Consider the following 19,335-nt stretch of genomic DNA (forward strand, 5'->3'; position numbering starts at 1 on the left):
TCAGTAGAAACAATAAGCGGTAGGTGATCGGAAGTCAGAACTATATCGGAAACCTCCATATCTGAAATATAAGGAAAGCTATCTAAGTTCACCCAGACGAAATCTATCACACTACTTCCGTTAGTATTATTGAAAGTGAATTGACCTGGAATATCACTTCTACTTCTCCCATTCAAAACAAAAAATAAATTATCCTCCATAATACTGACTAATTTTTGAGCATTCCTTGAAACAAAACCGTCTCGTGATATTCTATCAGCGCATAGATCTGAGTTGTTGAATACCTCGCTCTCGAAGCACTGATTCAACTCTCCTATTCTCAAGTTGAAATCGCCGCCAATCACAACCGGAAAAGATGAAAGCAATAACTCATGCTTCAATAGGCAATCTTGGAGCTCATTAACAGAACTTGCATTTCTATCAGGTTTCATGTAATTGAACAAATAATGATACTGCCTACAGGACAATTGACTTTAACCATAAGCATGAAGTCCTTAGCCTCAATCAAGGATGCTTTTAAATTACTTTTTATTAATATAATTAAACCTCCACTAGCCCTAACTCTCGAATTTATTTCTTTCTTGGCTGGTGTACTAAAAACTATATAATCTTTAAATGACTGAAACTTAAAATTAGAAGAGTCCACTAACCAGGTTTCACTCAAACAAATTATATCAATTTTTTTGAACTGTTCCGTCTGGGTTTCTCAAGGTGAATGCTAACAAAACCAAAATACTGACTTTCCATAGAGGTCGATTAAGCAAATGCCATAAATCCAGTTTCAAGCTCGGGGAGGAGAAAATAGAAATGTGTAGCCAGTATAATTATTTAGGAGTTATATTTCAATCTTCAGGAAGATATACAGAGATGTTAAGACGATCAATAAGTAGGGCTAAAGCGGAATCAACAGTGGCGATTAATGTTTTGTCTAGAGTCAGATCAGAGAAATGGATAGAAAAGATGAAGTTGTTTGATACCGTTGTCATCCCATCCTGCCTATATGGTTCAGAGGTTTGGGGTTTGGGTTATGAAGAAACAATAGAGAAAGCACAGTTATTCTTCTTGAAACGTCTACTGCTGCTGATCCGGTCGACGCCGAGTTGGAGTGTCAGATTGGAGACTGGTAGGCCGAAACTCAAGTTTCATGTCTTTAAAAGATGCCTGTCATGGTTGATCAAAGTTGTAAACATGGCAGAGTCTAGGTACCCTCATGTGTGTTATCGACTTCTATTAAAAACAAACTTCGAAAGTAATTGGATGTCTTATATGAAGAGGGAGTTGGAAACTGTTCAGTTTCGGGATTTATGGACGGGATATGGATTTGATGCAGTGGATCTGCTTAACAACAGAAATAGAATACTGGAAGCGTATTCGGGGAGGATGATAGAGGAGGATAGATGTAGGTCTGACAATTCTCAGATGTCTCCTTTGTATGGAATGTTCAATCCTGATTCGGTACTGGGAGAACAGCTTACTTTTCAGCTGCCAATTCGAATGATTAGATGCGTAACACAGTTGAGATTATCGGCAAAAAGTACATTCATTCAAGTTAATGGTAACAGGTATCAAGTTGAGCCACAGAGAATATGCCCCGCTTGTGAATCACACTTAGAAACAATTCTGCATTTTCTTCTTGTTTGTCCCTCTTATGAAGACCTCAGGATTCAATACATTGCGCCTCATGTTCATAACATAGTTCAAAACGTTGATAAAATAATGGTTTTACTATCTAATTTTAATGTTGAGAAAATTGAACATGTTTATCAATATACTACTAAGGCACTGGCTAGGAGGGATACTATGGTCTCTGAAATCGTAAGGGCTACATAACCAATGGCGATTCTTTTCGATGGAAATATTTTAAAATGGTTTTTGTTAATTGAGTAGGTTCTTTTTATTGAAAGTGAAGTCTGTAAACTAATTGAATTAGATAAGTTAACTAAAATTGTTAAGTTTTTTGAGTTAAGTGGATTTGTTGAATGTATTAAATTTATTGGATTTGCTGATCTTGATGAATGTATTTAAGTTACTGAGTTGTTTGAATATGTTGAATCTATTTATATTATTGATTAGGAATTACCTTGTACCTTCTAATTTGAGCTTGTTGAATGTTAGCAATTCATAGTAATACTGTTTATTGATTGTAATGTAGGTACTTCCATTGTGCGTGGTTGTATACAGATTTATAATTGGATCTTGTTATTGGTTTGATCTGCTGCCAAACATTTTTTTCATGTTGTTTAATTTAGTCATTGTTAAAATTTCTTATACTCAACTCATTTGTATGGTTATACCGTGTACAAATAAAATGATTTATTATTATTATTAATATTATCAGGACCTGGACAAGAGTTATTTTCAGAGTTTTTATAGTTTCTATCACCTCCGGTGGATTTACGGGACTGAGAAAAAAATATGCATTCAATTCATTGGTTCTCTTATATGGGAAATCTGATGTGGTGGTATTTTGTTCAATTTGAGCAGCCAAGTTTTTACCAACTTGCGAAAAATATCTATTTAATTCAGCTGAATCTATTTCTGGTTCATCATGTTTATTTTTTGTATCATAAATGATTTCATTTATGTAATCCATAGTTTACGTTTATCACTCCTGCATTCATCTATTTTTGATCGATAATAGTTGTTTTTGTTTCATCAATTAATCTATTTAATACATTTTTATATGCTTTAAGATCATGTTTCAGTTTTGTGTTGAAAGGTTCTTTTTATTGATCTCTTATATAATTTATCTTTAGTTCTTATTGATTTTATTAGTCCAGAAGTAATCCATGGCTTCAAAGGCTTATATCTGTGTGATATTTTTATTTCCTGACTAGAATTTTCAATACACTTAGTCAAAACCGAACAGAATATTTTTAGCAAAGCGTTAACGTCATTGGATTGATTTTCATAATACTATCCCATTTTTTATTACTCAATAAATCCTTTAATTTTGTATAGTTAATTATTTTCTTATTGCTTATATAGTTGATTTTTTTATCTTGTTTAAAATTACTCAATCCTAAATGTAAAGTCACTGAGTAGTGATCAGTAATAGTTGTTTTAAATATGTTTCCTACCGCACTGTCAATACATTATCAGTTGTTTTAAGAAATATGTGGTCTATAGACGACTCTGTTCGATTTGTAACTCTAGTGCTACCATTTATACAAGATCTAAAGCCATTTCCATTTAGAGTATTAATATATGAAGTTACAATATTATCGTTAGAAAACAAGTTTAAGTTAATGTCTCCTGCTATACAGATGTTATGATTTTGTGGCATTCTCTGGATGTAATCATCAATACTTTCAATGAATCTTATCGCATTCCTATTTGGAGACCTATAGATTGCAACAAAGTTTATATAGTTATCTAGCCCGGTGTTCACAATTATATTGATAGCATTTGCTTCACAGATATCACAATCTATATTCGTGAAAGATAGATCTTCTCTTATATAAACTATTATACCGTCACATTTATTATATTTAGCGTTTTTGTTTACAACTCGATAACCATCTAGATTGAATAGAGTGGGTTCATAATTTCAAGCCATGTTTCGGTTAGTACTATTATATCATATATTAATTTGAAATTTTCCAGACAATATACAAAGCTGTCAAAGTTTTTACTCAAACTTCGTATGTTCATGACATAAATATTAAAGTATTTTGTATTAACCCCATATCCTTCAGGTGTATAGTTAAAATAATCATCAATTACATTTGAAAGTTCATTATCATTTTCTAGAAGAGAATGCAATTCCAGTAAACTGTTCATTGTAGATTATTAGATCGATAATAGATACCATTTTATCCGGTTTTTTTATCCACTCGCCTCCTTGTCGTCAGCTGTTGTTTCCTCTGTGTTATCGGTTATTTTGTTTTGAAACAAAAAAGTTTCTAGCATGTCGAAAATTTCATGTTTTCTGCTCGAAATGTCTCGACATTGATGAACATAATCATTAATTAAAAAATAACTTTAAGTCGGATAAATGATCCAGACACCAATATAAAGGACACATTCTCCCCGTTAATTTGATATAGAATATTACGCATTACGACGCCCCATGATTCTGAGAGAAGTGATATTCAAAAAGAAAAACAAATCTTCGCGATGTTTCCAATTTTATCATAAAAGATAAATTATCATTTAATCCTTCAACCCTTAATCTTTTTTAGTGCTACTAGGATATTGGGGATGATATTCTACATCCAATTCTGACGTTGAATTGGACATTTGAGAAAGTTACAATTTTACACGATTTGGCAACCCTGTAATTTCTTCGGTTGGAGGGCCAAGTCTCAACTTATTTTACACAAACTATAGATTAGTTTATCCATTTTTAAACAAATTTAACCTTCACTAATCTCATCAATTCTTTTATTTGTAATCGTTCACCTTATGGCAAACACTCAATTCATTCCTTAAGGCTAGTTGGACACACATCGATTTTTGGAAGTAAGATTTTTTACTTTCCTTGTCCTATTACCATAGGTAAAGAAAGTATTGCTTTCCGAAAAAATTAAGGTACCCCAATTTCTAAATTTCTATACGTTTCAAGGTCTCCTGAGTCCAAAAAAGTGGTTTTTGGGTATTGGTCTGTATGTGTTTGAGTGTATGTGCGTCTGTGTACACGATATCTCATCTCCCAATTAACGAAATAACTTGAAATTTGGAACTTAAGGTCCTTACACTATAAGAATCCGACACGAACAATTTCGATCAAATGCAATACAAGATGGCGGCTAAAATGGCGAAAATGTTGTCAAAAAACAGGGTCTTTCGCGATTTTCTCGAAAATTGCTCCAACGATTTTGATCAAATCCATACCTAAAATAGTCATTGATAAGCTATATCAACTGCCACAAGTCTCATATCTGTAAAAATTTCAGGAGATCCGCCCCATTCATGCAAAGTTTTATTTTAGATTTTCAATTATCAGGTCTCAGATATAATTTAGACGAAAAATTTCGAGTGGAAAAGATTGAGCATTAAAATCTCTTCAATTAATGTTCAGTAACATTTTCACCTAAAATTGAAAATAAGCTCGAAATTCGAGAAAATGTGATTATTCAATTTTAAACTGTTGGCAACTACTGTTGATTCTATTAAATTATTCACTATGAAGAGATAGCAGAGCTCGTGTGTCTACAGTGTTATTGTCCTGTCACCAGCTGGCTCAGATCTTTGAATAGTAGACTTGAGATGAGCGCGAACACTAGCGTAAGGTGATCAATTTTCGTAACGGCAAGGAAAGTTGTGTGAGTGCGCCACACCAGATTTTTTATAAATTCTATTAGATTAAACAGATGATGTTTGTAAAGTCCTGTTTTATCTGGTAAAATTCATAAGGGCGGGAAAAAATCGAACGTCGAAAAATCGATGTGCCTGTAACTGGCTTAAGGCTGATCGGTACACTTGCCCTATTACCATAGGTAAGGAAAGTATTGCTTTCCGAAAAAAATTAAGGTACCCCAATTTCTAAATTTCTATACGTTTCAAGGTCCCCTGAGTCCAAAAAAGTGGTTTTTGGGTATTGGTCTGTATGTGTGTGTGTGTGTGTGTGTGTGTGTGTGTGTGTGTGTGTGTGTGTGTGTGTGTGTGTGTGTGTGTGTTTGAGTGTATGTGCGTCTGTGTACACGATATCTCATCTCCCAATTAACGAAATAACTTGAAATTTGGAACTTAAGGTCCTTACACTATAAGGATCCGACACGAACAATTTCGATCAAATGCAATTCAAGATGGCAGCTAAAATGGCGAAAATGTTGTCAAAAACAGGGTTTTTCGCGATTATCTCAAAAACGGCTCCAACGATTTTGATCAAATTCATACCTAAAATAGTCATTGATAAGCTCTATCAACTACCACAAGTCCCATATCTGTAAAAATTTCAGGAGCTGCGCCCCATCTATGTGAAGTTTGATTTTAGATTACCAATTATCAGGCTTCATATACAGTTTAAACAAAAAATTTCAAGTGGAGAAGATTGATCATGAAAATCTCTACAATTAATGTTCAGTAACATTTTCACCTAAAATTGAAAATAAGATTATTAAATTGCAAACTGTTGGCAACTGTTGATTCTATTAAATCATTCACTATGAAGAGATAGCAGACCTCGTGTGTCTGCAGTGTTATTGTCCTGTCACCAGCTGGCTTAGATCTTTAAATATTAGTCTTGAGTTGCGCGAGAACATTAGCGTCAGTTGATCAATTTCTACATTAAAAAAAAAAATAGTGTAGGGCTACAGGCAAATAAATTTTTCAACAAATTATTATTAATTTATCATATCGAAGACGAGGAAAAGAACCACGGATCCAAATAAAAATAAAATTATTTCCATAACGGCAAGGAAAGTTGTGTGAGTGCGCCACACCAGATTTTTCAATATAATTGTTAAGATCATTATAAGAGTGAGAAAAAGTGGCAACTGAAATTTTTAAGTGGTCTAATAAGCGAGTTATGGGTTGTTGAAGTGCTAAATTTCCATATTCCATTTTCTTTCCAGATCATAAACGGTTCCGACTATATTATTAGAACTTCTCTTAAAAATTCAAAAGATGTATCTTTCCAAACTAAAACATTTTATTCCCCATATCGTTCATAAATAAAAAAGTAACATTTTTTGTAAATTCGATAACTTGTTTATTTTGGCATTAATCGCGAAAAAACGCATATTAGGACTAAGCCAATGATATTCTGAATGTATTAAAAAAAACTCCAACGGAAAATTCGAAACCGTTTATGATCTGGAAAGAAAACGGAATTTAGCACTTCAACAACTCATAACTCGCTTATTAGACCAATTAAAAAATGCAGTTGCCACTCTTTCTCAATCTTATAAAGATCTTAACAATTATATCGAGAAGGTTATTCAATTTAAATAAAAATAAAAAGGTGTACCGAACAGCCTTGAAGATTCAAAGAAGGATGAAGATCCATGTGGATACGATGTGTAGAAACAATTATGGTGGAAGTAGTGTAGAAGTGGAAGAACAAAATATTCTCTATTATTATTCAAATAGTTGAGGATAAATTACAAGCAGCTTATCTTTATTATTTTGTATTTGATTATTCATTTACATTTTAATAATATTAATGAACTTGTTATTGTTTTAATCTATTGTTTGATTATTTTATTATAAATTTATTTTTTTGTGATTTTTGTATTTTGATTTCTTTCATGTAAATTGTGTTTAATTGAATAGAATTATTGATATTGATTGTATTCCAGTGGTAGCAGTACTCTTCCTTCAAAATGTTCTGATACGTTGAGTCTGCAAAAAACAGTCTCTGGACCTGCTCTACTATCTTCAGCCGATGCCGTCGATGAATCGGACCATGAAGGTACTTTCCCCTATTACTCTTCCGTTCATGAAATGAGATCTATTCTATGCAAATAAATTAAAATCCAAAAATTTTAAAATAAATAATTATAATGTACTATCATGTATTGATTTTGTACCATCATAATCAATAATCTGATTTTCACATAGTTCTAAAAATATTGCTTGAAAAAACTTCCAAGTGAAATTTTCTATTTTTCATTTCGTAATTTATAAATATATCATATTATATTAAGCGAGCAATTTCTCTATATCTGTTTATATTTTTCTATTTTTATATCTGGTTATATGGTTATTTATGTTTAACGGATCTCGAACACGGCTCTAACGATTTTCACGAAATTTTGAATATAGTAGGTTTATGATATCAGAATTCGATTGCACTAAGTCTCATCCCTGAGAAAACTCGCTGAAGGACATGAAAAGGATAATTCATCCTTGGAAAAACAGATGATGATTTCGTCGTCTGTCGATAACTGAATATGTGTGTGCCTGTGTGGGAGGTCAGCTATGTAATCAATTAGCTTACCATACCTTGCGAGAAATCTAGAAATTTTAATTGACTCGATCAAGATACAGTAATCTAATTTGTTGATATGAGATGGTATATATCATAATATTCAAAGTTAATCATTATTTTACAGTTCTAAGTGATTAGTGAGTGTTATTTTGTTATTCAATTTGGTATGTAAACAATCTAAATTAGAACTTTTATGTTTTCAAATATTTGGACTGAAAATTTCACCTGAATTCAAGTGTATGGAACATAATCTTATTTTTGGAATATTTATAGTGTATAAATCAAAATTCGGGGAAGAAACAGTTTTGGGCTGTGCCTGTTAGTCCTTCCCCAATCATTTTAAAGAATTGAGTTCTGTTTATTAATAAATAAATAACGAGCAAAGCTCGGTGCCCCGATATTGGTTATTAAATCCATACATTATAATATTGTTTATCATTATTCTCTTATGTATCAATAAGAGCAATACTCTCATTAATGAGATTAATACTCATGAGAGTATTGATCTCTCATGTATTTTTTCTCTAAACCCGTAGTTTCCCCTCAAATTTAAATTTGTACTGTTAAGGCAGAATATTACAAGCATTTCTCGTGGATCGGTTGAAAGTTTTACCAGCCTTTGGATAACAGTTATCCTGTATTTTATTGTCTGTGCAAACCTTAGATTACAGCAATGCTCTGTGGAGTACAGTGCTGCGAGATTTCACAAAAACCAGAAAGACTGTGAGCTAATTGTGGGATAGAGAGAGCAAAACACGGAGCCTAGTTCATATGGATAAAATCAGCATGAAAACGGCAGTGTGTATTCTTGTAAAATAACATTGACCATAATGCCCTGTCCTGCAAACTAAGGTTAAGAATCTATCACTTGTTGGTAGTCTGAAAAGTATGTACAGGGTGAATCAAAGAAACGGGAAATTTTGAAAGTTGTGTTGATAGCCGTGGGCGATTGCTACCACTGAATAACGTATGCCAGCCTGTCAACAAAACCTCGCTATTTTGTTATCATGGATGCACTACGTCACACACTGCACGAATATCGATGGCAGCTGTACACCAATTATTTGGGGAACATATAATTTCGAGAAATGATAATTCCATGGCTCCCAGATCCCCTGATTTGACAGCTTTTGATTTATTTTTGTGGGATCACCTTAAAAGCAAAGTGTTCCTTAGTCGACTTGCAACAACGGAAGAATTGAAAGCAAAGATTCGAGAAGCTATTTCAGAAATTCCAGTTGTTATGTTACGTTAAACCATAGACAATGTGACGAAGAGACTACAGGAATGTTTGCGAATAAAAGGAATACACCTGCAAGACGTCATCTTCAAAAATAAATAAATGTTACTGTATTTATTCTAAAATGGCATTATTTTTACTATCAAATGATATGAACTTCATTTAAAGATTTGTTTTTCTTGAAATTATTCAACTTTCAAAATTTCACGTTTCTCTGAAAAACCCTGTATTTCAAAATGTTATCTATTCATAGATATTTAGCCGAGTTATATTTATTGGTTGTTTGAATCAGATATGAACTAAATATAGTTTTCGTTTCTCTATGTTTGAATGTAGGAAACGGCAACTCGATTCCGCTGCCACCCAGGGACAGGTCGAAGACTCTGCCCGCGCAGAAGCCGCGCCACCAGCGCAAGCATCCACTCATCATCCCGGGCAATGCGGCGCGCGCCGTCTGCGCTAAACTCTCCGATCCGCCCACTTCAGGCAAGTGTTCGCTCTTACCATTCATTTGCAACGTTGAATAGTATTACACTTCAGCCAAGTGAAAACACGTTTATAAACACGCCTAATATGGTCTTGCCCACACAAATATATGATGAGCATAGCTGATTAGGAGCTAAATGCGCGTCTTCTTGGCGCTCAAGTCTGTACGCAGCTCACGTAAACATCACTTTACTTTACTCTACTTCACTTTTCTTGTTCGTCACAATTATTAAACTGTATTAAGGGAGCAACGATCCCGCAGTATATGACACGTCAAAGTTTAATCTAATATCTAATACCATCCTTCTTATTTCAACACAACAGTCAATAGAACACAATAGATTTCACATAACACACATTAATCAAACATTAACCAACAAGGAAGCCTGCTAACCTGTAAGGACACAATACAATAAGATATTCCCTGAGTGTTATTTTGAACTCCTTCATGTCCTTAATTTCTCTTATGTGGGATGGAATTGAATTAAATATCTTCATTCCCATATAAAACATGCCACTCTCCAGCTGGCTAAGTCTATGATGTGGGTAAACAAAACCTCTAAATCTTGTATTATGGGGATTACTCACCTGGTTCTCCTCATACATTCGTCTATTTTTGAAAACGAAGAATGCTAAATCTAATATATAAATAGCAGGAGCCGTCAGCAATCTCTTTTCTTTAAAATGAGGTCTGCAAGAACTCCTTGTATTAATATTATAAATTATCCTAATAGCTTTTTTCTGCAGTATGAATATTCCATTATTCTCGATACTTTTCCCCAAAAAGATTACTCCATATCTTATAACTGACAGAAAATAAGCGTGATATACCAAAAACTCGCCATCGATTGCCTTTTCTGCCCAACAAGCTCATTCTCAACTTTCCTTAATTCTATCTCCTTTGAAAAACATTGCTTTGCCCAAAGATATACTATTTTGAAAAAATCATGGAAATTTGGAGAAATTACTATAGAAATTGAATGAATGATTTGATCTCTTATAGAACCAGTCTACCTTGGCCTTCAAGAAGAAGAACCCGAAGCTGAAGAAGAAGCTAGCCCTGAAAACCCGGAAGTTCCTAACGTACAAGAAGAAGCCACAGCCTGTGCTGATGCTGCGATGGCTGCAAACGTGGCTCAAACAGAGAAGTAATCATAGTTTTCAATTATTTGCTTATGCATTTTGCCAATGTGCCTCTTTTTAGGCTTCGGATAGTTGTAATATTGTAATAATACTATAATTATTTGTAATATATAACATGTACTTGTTCAATGCTTAATTATGCCTTTTTACCATGGGAATTAGAGTCAAAATCCTTGAATGCATTTGCTTCGTACAGCAATTCTACTATAGCTGTGCACTGTCACTTGGGGTTAGGATTTTTTCCATTAATTTTGTTCTTGAAAATTGAAATTTCAAATGTTAGATGATGAAAAATGTTTATTTATTTATTCATAGACAATAGATACAATCCAGGTGAAAACAACAGGCATTTGCCCAAAACTGCTTTTAACCTTAGTTTTTAAAAATAGTCTAGAGGTTAATGTAGATACATGATTTTATTTACACACAATTCCAAGTCCAAAAAAATGTATCAACTAGAATTTTGAATTTATCTGATTAATTTACTTCCAAACAAGAGAATTTTATCACAATATTTAAAATATTTGAAAAAATATTTTATTTTCTTGAAACCAACATAAAAATAATGTTCACCCTACTTGAGCTGAATGTTCTAAAACCTAAAAATTAATTCGAAATCTAAATATTAATCATTTTCAAGGGATAATAAGTTATGCAAAAGAATGGATCTATGACTAAGTTCGTCAGGGTCTAATTTAGGTTGTATTAAATTTTTTGATTGAATAAACTACCTTCTTTGTGTTATTTTTTCCAAGGCACATCTATTCCATTGAATCGCATAATCAGGTTTAGCTAATAAATCACAATATCATATAATCAAATACCATTTTATTTCATCGCAACACAACTAGTTTCAACTCTTCAAGAGCCATCTTCAAGTGTAAATCATAAGTGTAAATTTACACTTGAAAATAAAAGGCTACTTGATATATTCTTTTGTGTTTAAATATACTTTCAGTAGCCCTTAAAATTTAATTTAATTCAGGTGTAAGTAGTATTGTTGAAAAAAGAAACAGAAATAAGTTTAGGTGTACTATTTTATTCAATCAAAACACTATAAGATAATGGGAAGATAGGGTGGGAAAAGGATTCTAATGAAATGTTACGTTTATGGGGATGAAAGAGAGCGGCGATGGATAGAGATGAATAGTGGCTATGTTTGGTTGAGGCCAGAGCTGAATTGGGGCTCTAGAGCCATTTGAGAGAGACTATAAGCCTGCCATGTGAAGATAAATTGATTAATCCTGTGGATACTACTTCACAAAATAACCATTGTCAGCAAAGGTTTGTCAGCTATAGAATGCTGTATAATAATAATTTTGTATTGTATTTATGTTGTATTTGTTGTCAGTTGTGAGAGTGGGGGGACAATTTTGTATTGTATTTATGTTGTATTTGTTGTCAGTTGTGAGAGTGGGGGGGACAGCACTTTCGACGACCGGCTAGCAGACGCACTGGACCGGCTGGAGGAGGAGGAGCAAGGAGAGGGGGGCCTGCCGCTGCGCGAACACGTGTCCTGTGAAGACCTGCTGGAGTTTGCGTGTGATGCGCCCAACGCAAGTCGCACACGCGGCAAGGCACGCGGCATCACCAGCGACGAAGTTCGCATCATGGGCAAAGTCCTCGGACCAAAGGTAGGCCTACTCTCAACAACAACATCGCCACTATTGGTTTTTGTGGGTAGTGATGGCAGAGCATAAACTAGTCGGCTTGCCTTCTTACTATTGTGACACGACTATGCCATTGAATAGCATAGTTACAGATAGCTAAAACATCTCTATAGTCCAGTCAAGGAAATGTTGAGGAGGGAAAAAATTGGAAGACAATTTTTGACCCAGCATTTCTGTTAAGGGTAGTAAGGAGGTAAACATATCAAAAGTCCGAACCCCTCGCCCCTGTGGTAAGTGGGTGGAGGTGGTTCAAAGGTACCATTTTTTGGTTTCTCGCATATAACTCGAAAAATATGTATTTTACAAACATGCTTGTTCCGTACAAAATTCTAGCATACTCAATTTATTACAATATTCATCTCATTACTTTTTCTATATCCTCTATAGTTTTCGAAATATCCGCTCTTGAAGGTGTGACATTCAAGAAAAAACACGTTTGCCTCCAATTTCTTGCTTTTTTTGCTCATAACTTTTTGTAAATCAATGGGAAAAATCTATGCTGATCTCTAACAGCATTACATTTTCTTCAATTTTAAGTATAATTTTACACTTTTACGCATTTCCCTACGAATGTTGCAGCAACTTTATTGTTAAGTGTGAAATCTCCAGTCTTGCAACAACAGACCAATTATTGACAAAGGAATTTGGAGGGAAAGTTTTGAACTCAGATCTTGACTTTGTATCTTTTTTGAACTAGTTAGAAGGATAACATATTAAAAGACCCCCATCCCTATCTCATGTGCTAAAGAGATAAGGGTGGTTTAATAGTTTGTTTTTAGATTTTTGCTTCCACGCTTATATCTTTGGAACATTGCGTTCAAACTCATCACTAAAGCGGCTTTGCAGCTCAATTGAGTTAGGAGGTGAACATAGCAAAAGTGCGCATCTCTATCCCCTCTGTTAAAGGTGTGGAACCGCTCAGTTGACACTGCAAAATTGAAAATTTCACCTCCACATTAAAGCTGCTACAACAATGAAAGGAGAACTTGGAATAATAAAATAATACATCTTATTAGAGAGAATTCAATGCTCTACAAAACAACGATAAGCATTAATATTTATTAATTTAGGCACAGTAGGTAGGGGTGGGGAATTTGATACCCTAAACTTACTTCCCTAAACAGAACTGCGGGTTCAAAAATTCTCTTCCAAACTTTTCCCTCCTCAACATTTCCTTGACTGGACTATAGATGTTTGCTATCTGTAACTATGCTATTTTTAGAGCATTCATTGCCTGGACTACTATGTTTTTGTTGAACTTATGGTTCCTGTTTCAAAAACAACGTAAATTTGCCAGGCATAGATATTTCTATTCCTTGAATTTCTTGATCCATTACGAACTTCTATGTTACATCAAGTTTTAACATTGGAATGAAGTATTGCATACTAATATAAATTGTTCAAAATATGAAATATTTACTCACCGACCAAAGCATGCTTTTAAATCACATGGTATTCGAAAGTAGCGCGTAAATATTTCACATTGTTTTTCGTAATTGTAATGTATTATTCAATACCTTTTTTAATTTTTTGTTGAATTGAAAAAAATGTTGGTAAAATTGTGTAATCTATGAATAGGCCGACACCAATAATAATTATCTAATGGAGGAATAAGCGTCTCCACAAATATATGTATGGCCGACAAGAAATAAACTATGGGTGGGTGCAAATTGTAACAAAACTGAAAAATAGTTATTTGTGCAACTAGTGCGCAAAGTGACAGTTTTCTGAAATGTTTACGCCCGAGCCGTAGGCGAGTGCGGAATGGTTTGTTGAGTGCAGCAGAGGAACTTTGCGCACGTATTTCACATTAAATTTTTCCTACAGTTACCATTGAATATGAAAAGTGGGTAATGATGGATAAAATTCCCTGAAATGCATCAAATGTTTTTCTGTGTAATTTTATTATTAATGAAAACCTTAATTTATTGTCAAATTAAATAATGTAGTAGTGTTTGAATGAAGGGGCGGCTGTCACTCATGTGGTGGCTGTCCTCGAACTCGGTGTCCTTGATATTATTATTATAACGTGCACCAAAGTCAGTGTTACCAACTTCATTTTGATGTTGCTGCTCTGGTGCTCCATATAACCTACTAACTATTTTGCGTTGTCATGTTGCAAATCTGGAGTGCAAAAAAAAATTTTCCCGCACTAGAGCGGAAAAGTGATTCTTTGCGTTCTATAATCAGTGCAGGAATGGCCACTTTTCAGGGTATCTGTAGGAAAAAAGAATAACGTAACACTTAATTGTGATAAAATTAGGCTATTTCGTCAAACTGGGACGACGACAAACTAGGTCTTCTTTGATCCAGCTTGTCGCTTCTCGCACATGAAGAGAGATCTTTCAAAACGTGGTTAACTATAAAGTGGTACCGTTAGCAGAAACTGATTTAAAACTCGCTGGTATATAAATGCTAAATTTATGAAAGTATCCATACTCTTTCAAAATATAAATAAGAATTTTATTTCAATATAATATTAAGATTTGTATAAATAATAAATAGTATTCCATTTTATTCATCATATTCGACTATCAATTTCAAGTTACTGGTCAAGCAGTCAACGGTTCGGTCAATAGAATTTTTTAGTTTAGAAAAGACAGGATTATGATCATTAATTATATTAGAACTAACCACATAGAAGAAGAGTTCAAAGAAGAGAAGAATCTTCTACTTTGTGAACTAACCTATAAAATAGATAACGCAAATTGACCACTTTGTCTGATCTGAGCATATTATATCTGAGCCTATAAGTATCTTAGTTTTGTTTTCAATACAGTTAGATACTAGAAAGAGATTTAAGAAAAAATGATATTAACGTTATGTTCTCATAAATTTGATTCCCTGAATATGATGGAATTTACCAATATGAGAATATTACTAAAACTAATAATAACTCCTATAATGAACACTTTTAATAGACCTATTCACTGGTCAGCCTTTTTAATGTTAGACTACTACAAACTAAGAGGAATACAGGTTCAGTGCTGCCAAAAAATGATAGATGTAAAATAGGAATGGACCTAGTTTGTCTTACACTATTCCACTTTGATGGCGTCCGTACAAACTGGCCATTTTTTTGGTGAGTGGTGGTTTTCAGGGCAGGCGGAACTCCGGCGATCCGTTAGCCGAGGTATCGAGGTAGCTGTGGTAGTATGCATAGACCTTAAAGATGCAAAGACCTTAAAGATACCTCTTTAACGTCTTTGGTAGTATGTGTATTCAATTCAATTCAATTCAATTTATTTTCCACATGAAATTACAATTTTGTAAATATAGTTAAGTTACAATAAAGCAATAAATATAAAGATAAATTACTTTAATATTTTATTTAAACTTGTAACGTTATTGAAAAGTGGAATCCCCAAGAAGACTATACATCTGTGAATGGGGGAGAGTTCCTATGAGCAAGAATATAACATAAAGTAAATTAAGTTTGAAATAGTTATAAGCGAAATAATATACATTCATAATACTAAGTTAACCTAACATATATGCTAGTATGATAGAGTGCAATCTACAGACTATTGCACTTCCCTACCACTGTTTTTGTGACCATTTGTGAAGAGTGCTTAAATGGAAAGAAAGACCTAAAAAAAAAGAGCAAGAGGACTCAAGACTGTGACAATTTATTTATTAAATTGTAGAGATTAAGAAGCATAGGAATGAAGTAAGCCCTCGGTTCCAGCCCAACCTATGCCAATCAACCATTAAACAGCTTCCTTTTATACACCACATCGCTGCAGCTCTCAGCCTCCCTGATATCATTGGGCAAATTTCTATAGACGATTTGTGCTAGATAGTGAGGAGACCTAAGTTCTATTCCGTGATATAATTGAGGTGTTGAATATCCATGGTTATTTCTGTGTCGAGTTTGATAGTTATGTTGAATATTGCTGAGTAGTTCTATTTTGTGTTTCCTGATATATGTGAGAAGTGTTTTAATATACAGTGTCTTAAGTTGAGCACAGGGAAGTCCGAGAACAACAGCGACGTGGGATATCTGGGTTCTTTTTTAAGAATTTTTTTTATAATGGTGCGCTGGGTAACCGAGAGAGGCTCCAGGCTAGCAGATGACACCCCTCCCCAGACAATGATACCATACTGTAACACTGACTGTGCATAAGCATGGTATACTCTTTTACTTAATCTGGTATCAAGTACTTGGCTCAACTGAGATAGACCATACAGCATCCGTCGTAGCCTTTGCTTGACACACTGCATATGTGGTGCCCAACTCAGCTGATGGTCAAAAATGACCCCCAGATATTTATATTGATCCACTCTGTCAATTACCCCGCAAGCACATGATAAAGATCCAACATCCCCACATGAGTGCATTTTCACCTGTCTCAGCCCTGGGTCTGGTTGGTTTCTTGTAACAACTGGCAAGTACTTGGTTTTGCCAAGATTCACAGTGAGGTTATTATGGTCAAACCAGTTTTTTATTTTGGAAAGATCTTTAGTGGCATTTTCATAAACTTCTTCCCATTCCCTACCTGTAGAAATAACCACTGTATCGTCAGCAAATAGGATATCCTGCTTGTAGTATTGAGCCGGGAAATATTATTAATATATATCAAGAACAGTACTGGACCCAGCGTACTACCTTGAATGACGCCATAGTCTACACCATTCCTATCACTGTCTTCACCATCAATCTGAACAAATTGTTGGCGTTCACAAAAATAACTTTTGAACCACTGGAGAGAAGTGTCCCTAACTCCAATAGCTTTAAGTTTATTAAGAAGCTTGTCTCTATCTACTGAATCAAACGCCTTAGCCAGGTCCAGGAATGTCATGATAACTTTATTTTTGATTTTAACTGACTCTATTATGTATTTGTTTACCTGAAATAATGCATCATTGGTGTTTTTATCTTTTTGGAAGCCGTATTGGTTATGTGCTAGAATGTTATTTTCTTTCAAATATTCCATTAACTGTATTTTAATGCATTTTTCAATGATCTTTGACAGAGTAGATAACAGAGAAATGGGTCTATAGTTTGTAGGTTCGTTTTTGGGTCCTGATTTGTGGATTGGAATGATCTTCGCTATTTTTAGGTATTCTGGGAACTGTCCTGTCTGAATGCTAAGATTCACTATGTGGTGTATTGGGTTTATTAGTGTATGAAGGCTGTCTTTAATTATCCGTGTTGGAATACAGTACCCGGGAGCACTCCTGCCTTTGAGGCTATTAATTACATTTGATAATTCCTCTTTTGTCACCTCTTTCAATTTGAAGACAGCATCGACCACGTACTCTTGATCTCTGATCTCTGATTGCCCTACTGGATTCAAGGAGCTAGTGAGTATGGACCCAACTGATGTGAAATACTGATTAAAAGTATTCCCAATGTCCTTAATGTTAGGTTTTGAAGTAGGATCTCCTCTTTGGGCAAATGCGTCGATTGGGAATGAATGGGGTCCTTTGGCTTTTCCAGAGATTTCTTCTACTACCTTCCAGAACTTGTGTGGGTTATTTGAAACTTCATCGATTTTATTTTTATAGTAATTATGTTTTGCTTGTTTTATAGTCGAATGTAGCATGTTTCTAAAACGAGTAAATTCAGTTTTCAAGGAAATACAATAAGGTTGTCTATTAAGTTTTTTTCTTAATTTATCGCGATGGCGTATGGAATTAATAAGTCCTCTAGTAATCCATGGTTTTATTTTTGTATGTTTAGCTGATATTTTAGTTTTTGTTGTCATTTGTTGAATAATATTCTGTGTAGTTTGTATAAATGAATTAGTTGCAAGATTGATATTATTTTCGTTTGTGACATGGTTCCAATTCTGCAAAGACAAAGTGTTTTGTACGCTATTCCAATCTATTTTCATGTAATAATTATCTCTATTGGGCGGTTTTTTTGTTAGGTGTGAATAATTTCATGCACACGGCGTAGTGGTCGGTAATTGAGGTTTGTACTATAGTTGTAGCTGCTTCGTACAAGGGTGGTAACTTAACAAAGTAATGGTCGATGCATGTATTACTAGCTGGCCTGGTAACCTTGTCGACACAGCAACAGCTGTATATTTTGCTTCTCCTGCAATCTCCCATGTTTTTACCGACAGGTCAGCCAACCATACGTCTTCTTTACTAGTCAAACCTACAGTTTGTATCTACTGTATCTTTATACGGGGTGGGTGAGAAGTCCGAGAACGGCTTAATATCTCATACACAAAGGTAATTTGACGGTGAGTGTGATTGGGGATCCCACTCAAATTGAAAAAACGACTTTACAATGACTTTAAAAATCTGGTCCACCATCTTCGATCTGCCATATTGAATGCAATTTCATTTTTTTTAAATAGGAAGGTGGTCGTGCGATACATGATTTTGATAGGGAATTTCAAGAAAAAATGAATGGCGGAAACCGCATATCGATATCTCAAACCTTTTCGGAAATATTCACATTATTAATCAATACTATTCAAAGCAGAAAAGAGAGAAAAAGTCTGAGAACGGCTTAAAAAGAAGCTTAGTATCTCATAAAAAGAAGTGATTGCAAGGTGGGTGTGAATGGAGATGTTACTCGAATTGAAAATACTACTTTACTATGACTTTAAAAATATGATCCGCCATTTTGAATGCAACTTATTTTTTTCAAATAGGAAGGTGGTCATGTGATACACGATTTCTATACGGAATTTGAAGAAAAAATTAATGGCCAAAACCGTACATCGATATCTCAAACCGTTTAGAAGATACACATTATTAATCAATACCACTCATGTATTTCATTTCTGATTTGCATGGTACTGATTGATAATGTTATTATCTTCTGAACGGTGTGCGATATCGATGTGCGGTTTTCGCATTCATTTTTCTTGAAATTCCGTTTAGAAATCATGTATCACATGACCACCTTCCTATTTAAAAAAATAGAGTTGCATCCAAAATGGCGGATCCAAGATGGT

At 34.3% G+C, this 19,335-nt stretch overlaps 1 protein-coding gene across 1 annotated transcript in view; it reads left to right on the forward strand.

The window, feature by feature from the left end:
- LOC111064084 (activated Cdc42 kinase-like) overlaps positions 1-19,335 on the forward strand; it is a 73,442-nt gene that overhangs the window by 48,939 nt on the left and 5,168 nt on the right. The window contains exons 18-21 of the mRNA XM_039423557.1: positions 7,245-7,357; positions 9,453-9,602; positions 10,606-10,750; positions 12,151-12,379. Of these exons, the coding sequence (XP_039279491.1) occupies positions 7,245-7,357; positions 9,453-9,602; positions 10,606-10,750; positions 12,151-12,379 (637 nt within the window). The remainder of the gene's footprint in view (positions 1-7,244; positions 7,358-9,452; positions 9,603-10,605; positions 10,751-12,150; positions 12,380-19,335) is intronic.

The sequence above is a fragment of the Nilaparvata lugens genome, chromosome 3, assembly GCF_014356525.2.
Source record: "Nilaparvata lugens isolate BPH chromosome 3, ASM1435652v1, whole genome shotgun sequence".
In the NCBI taxonomy this organism is placed as follows: Eukaryota; Metazoa; Arthropoda; class Insecta; order Hemiptera; family Delphacidae; genus Nilaparvata; species Nilaparvata lugens.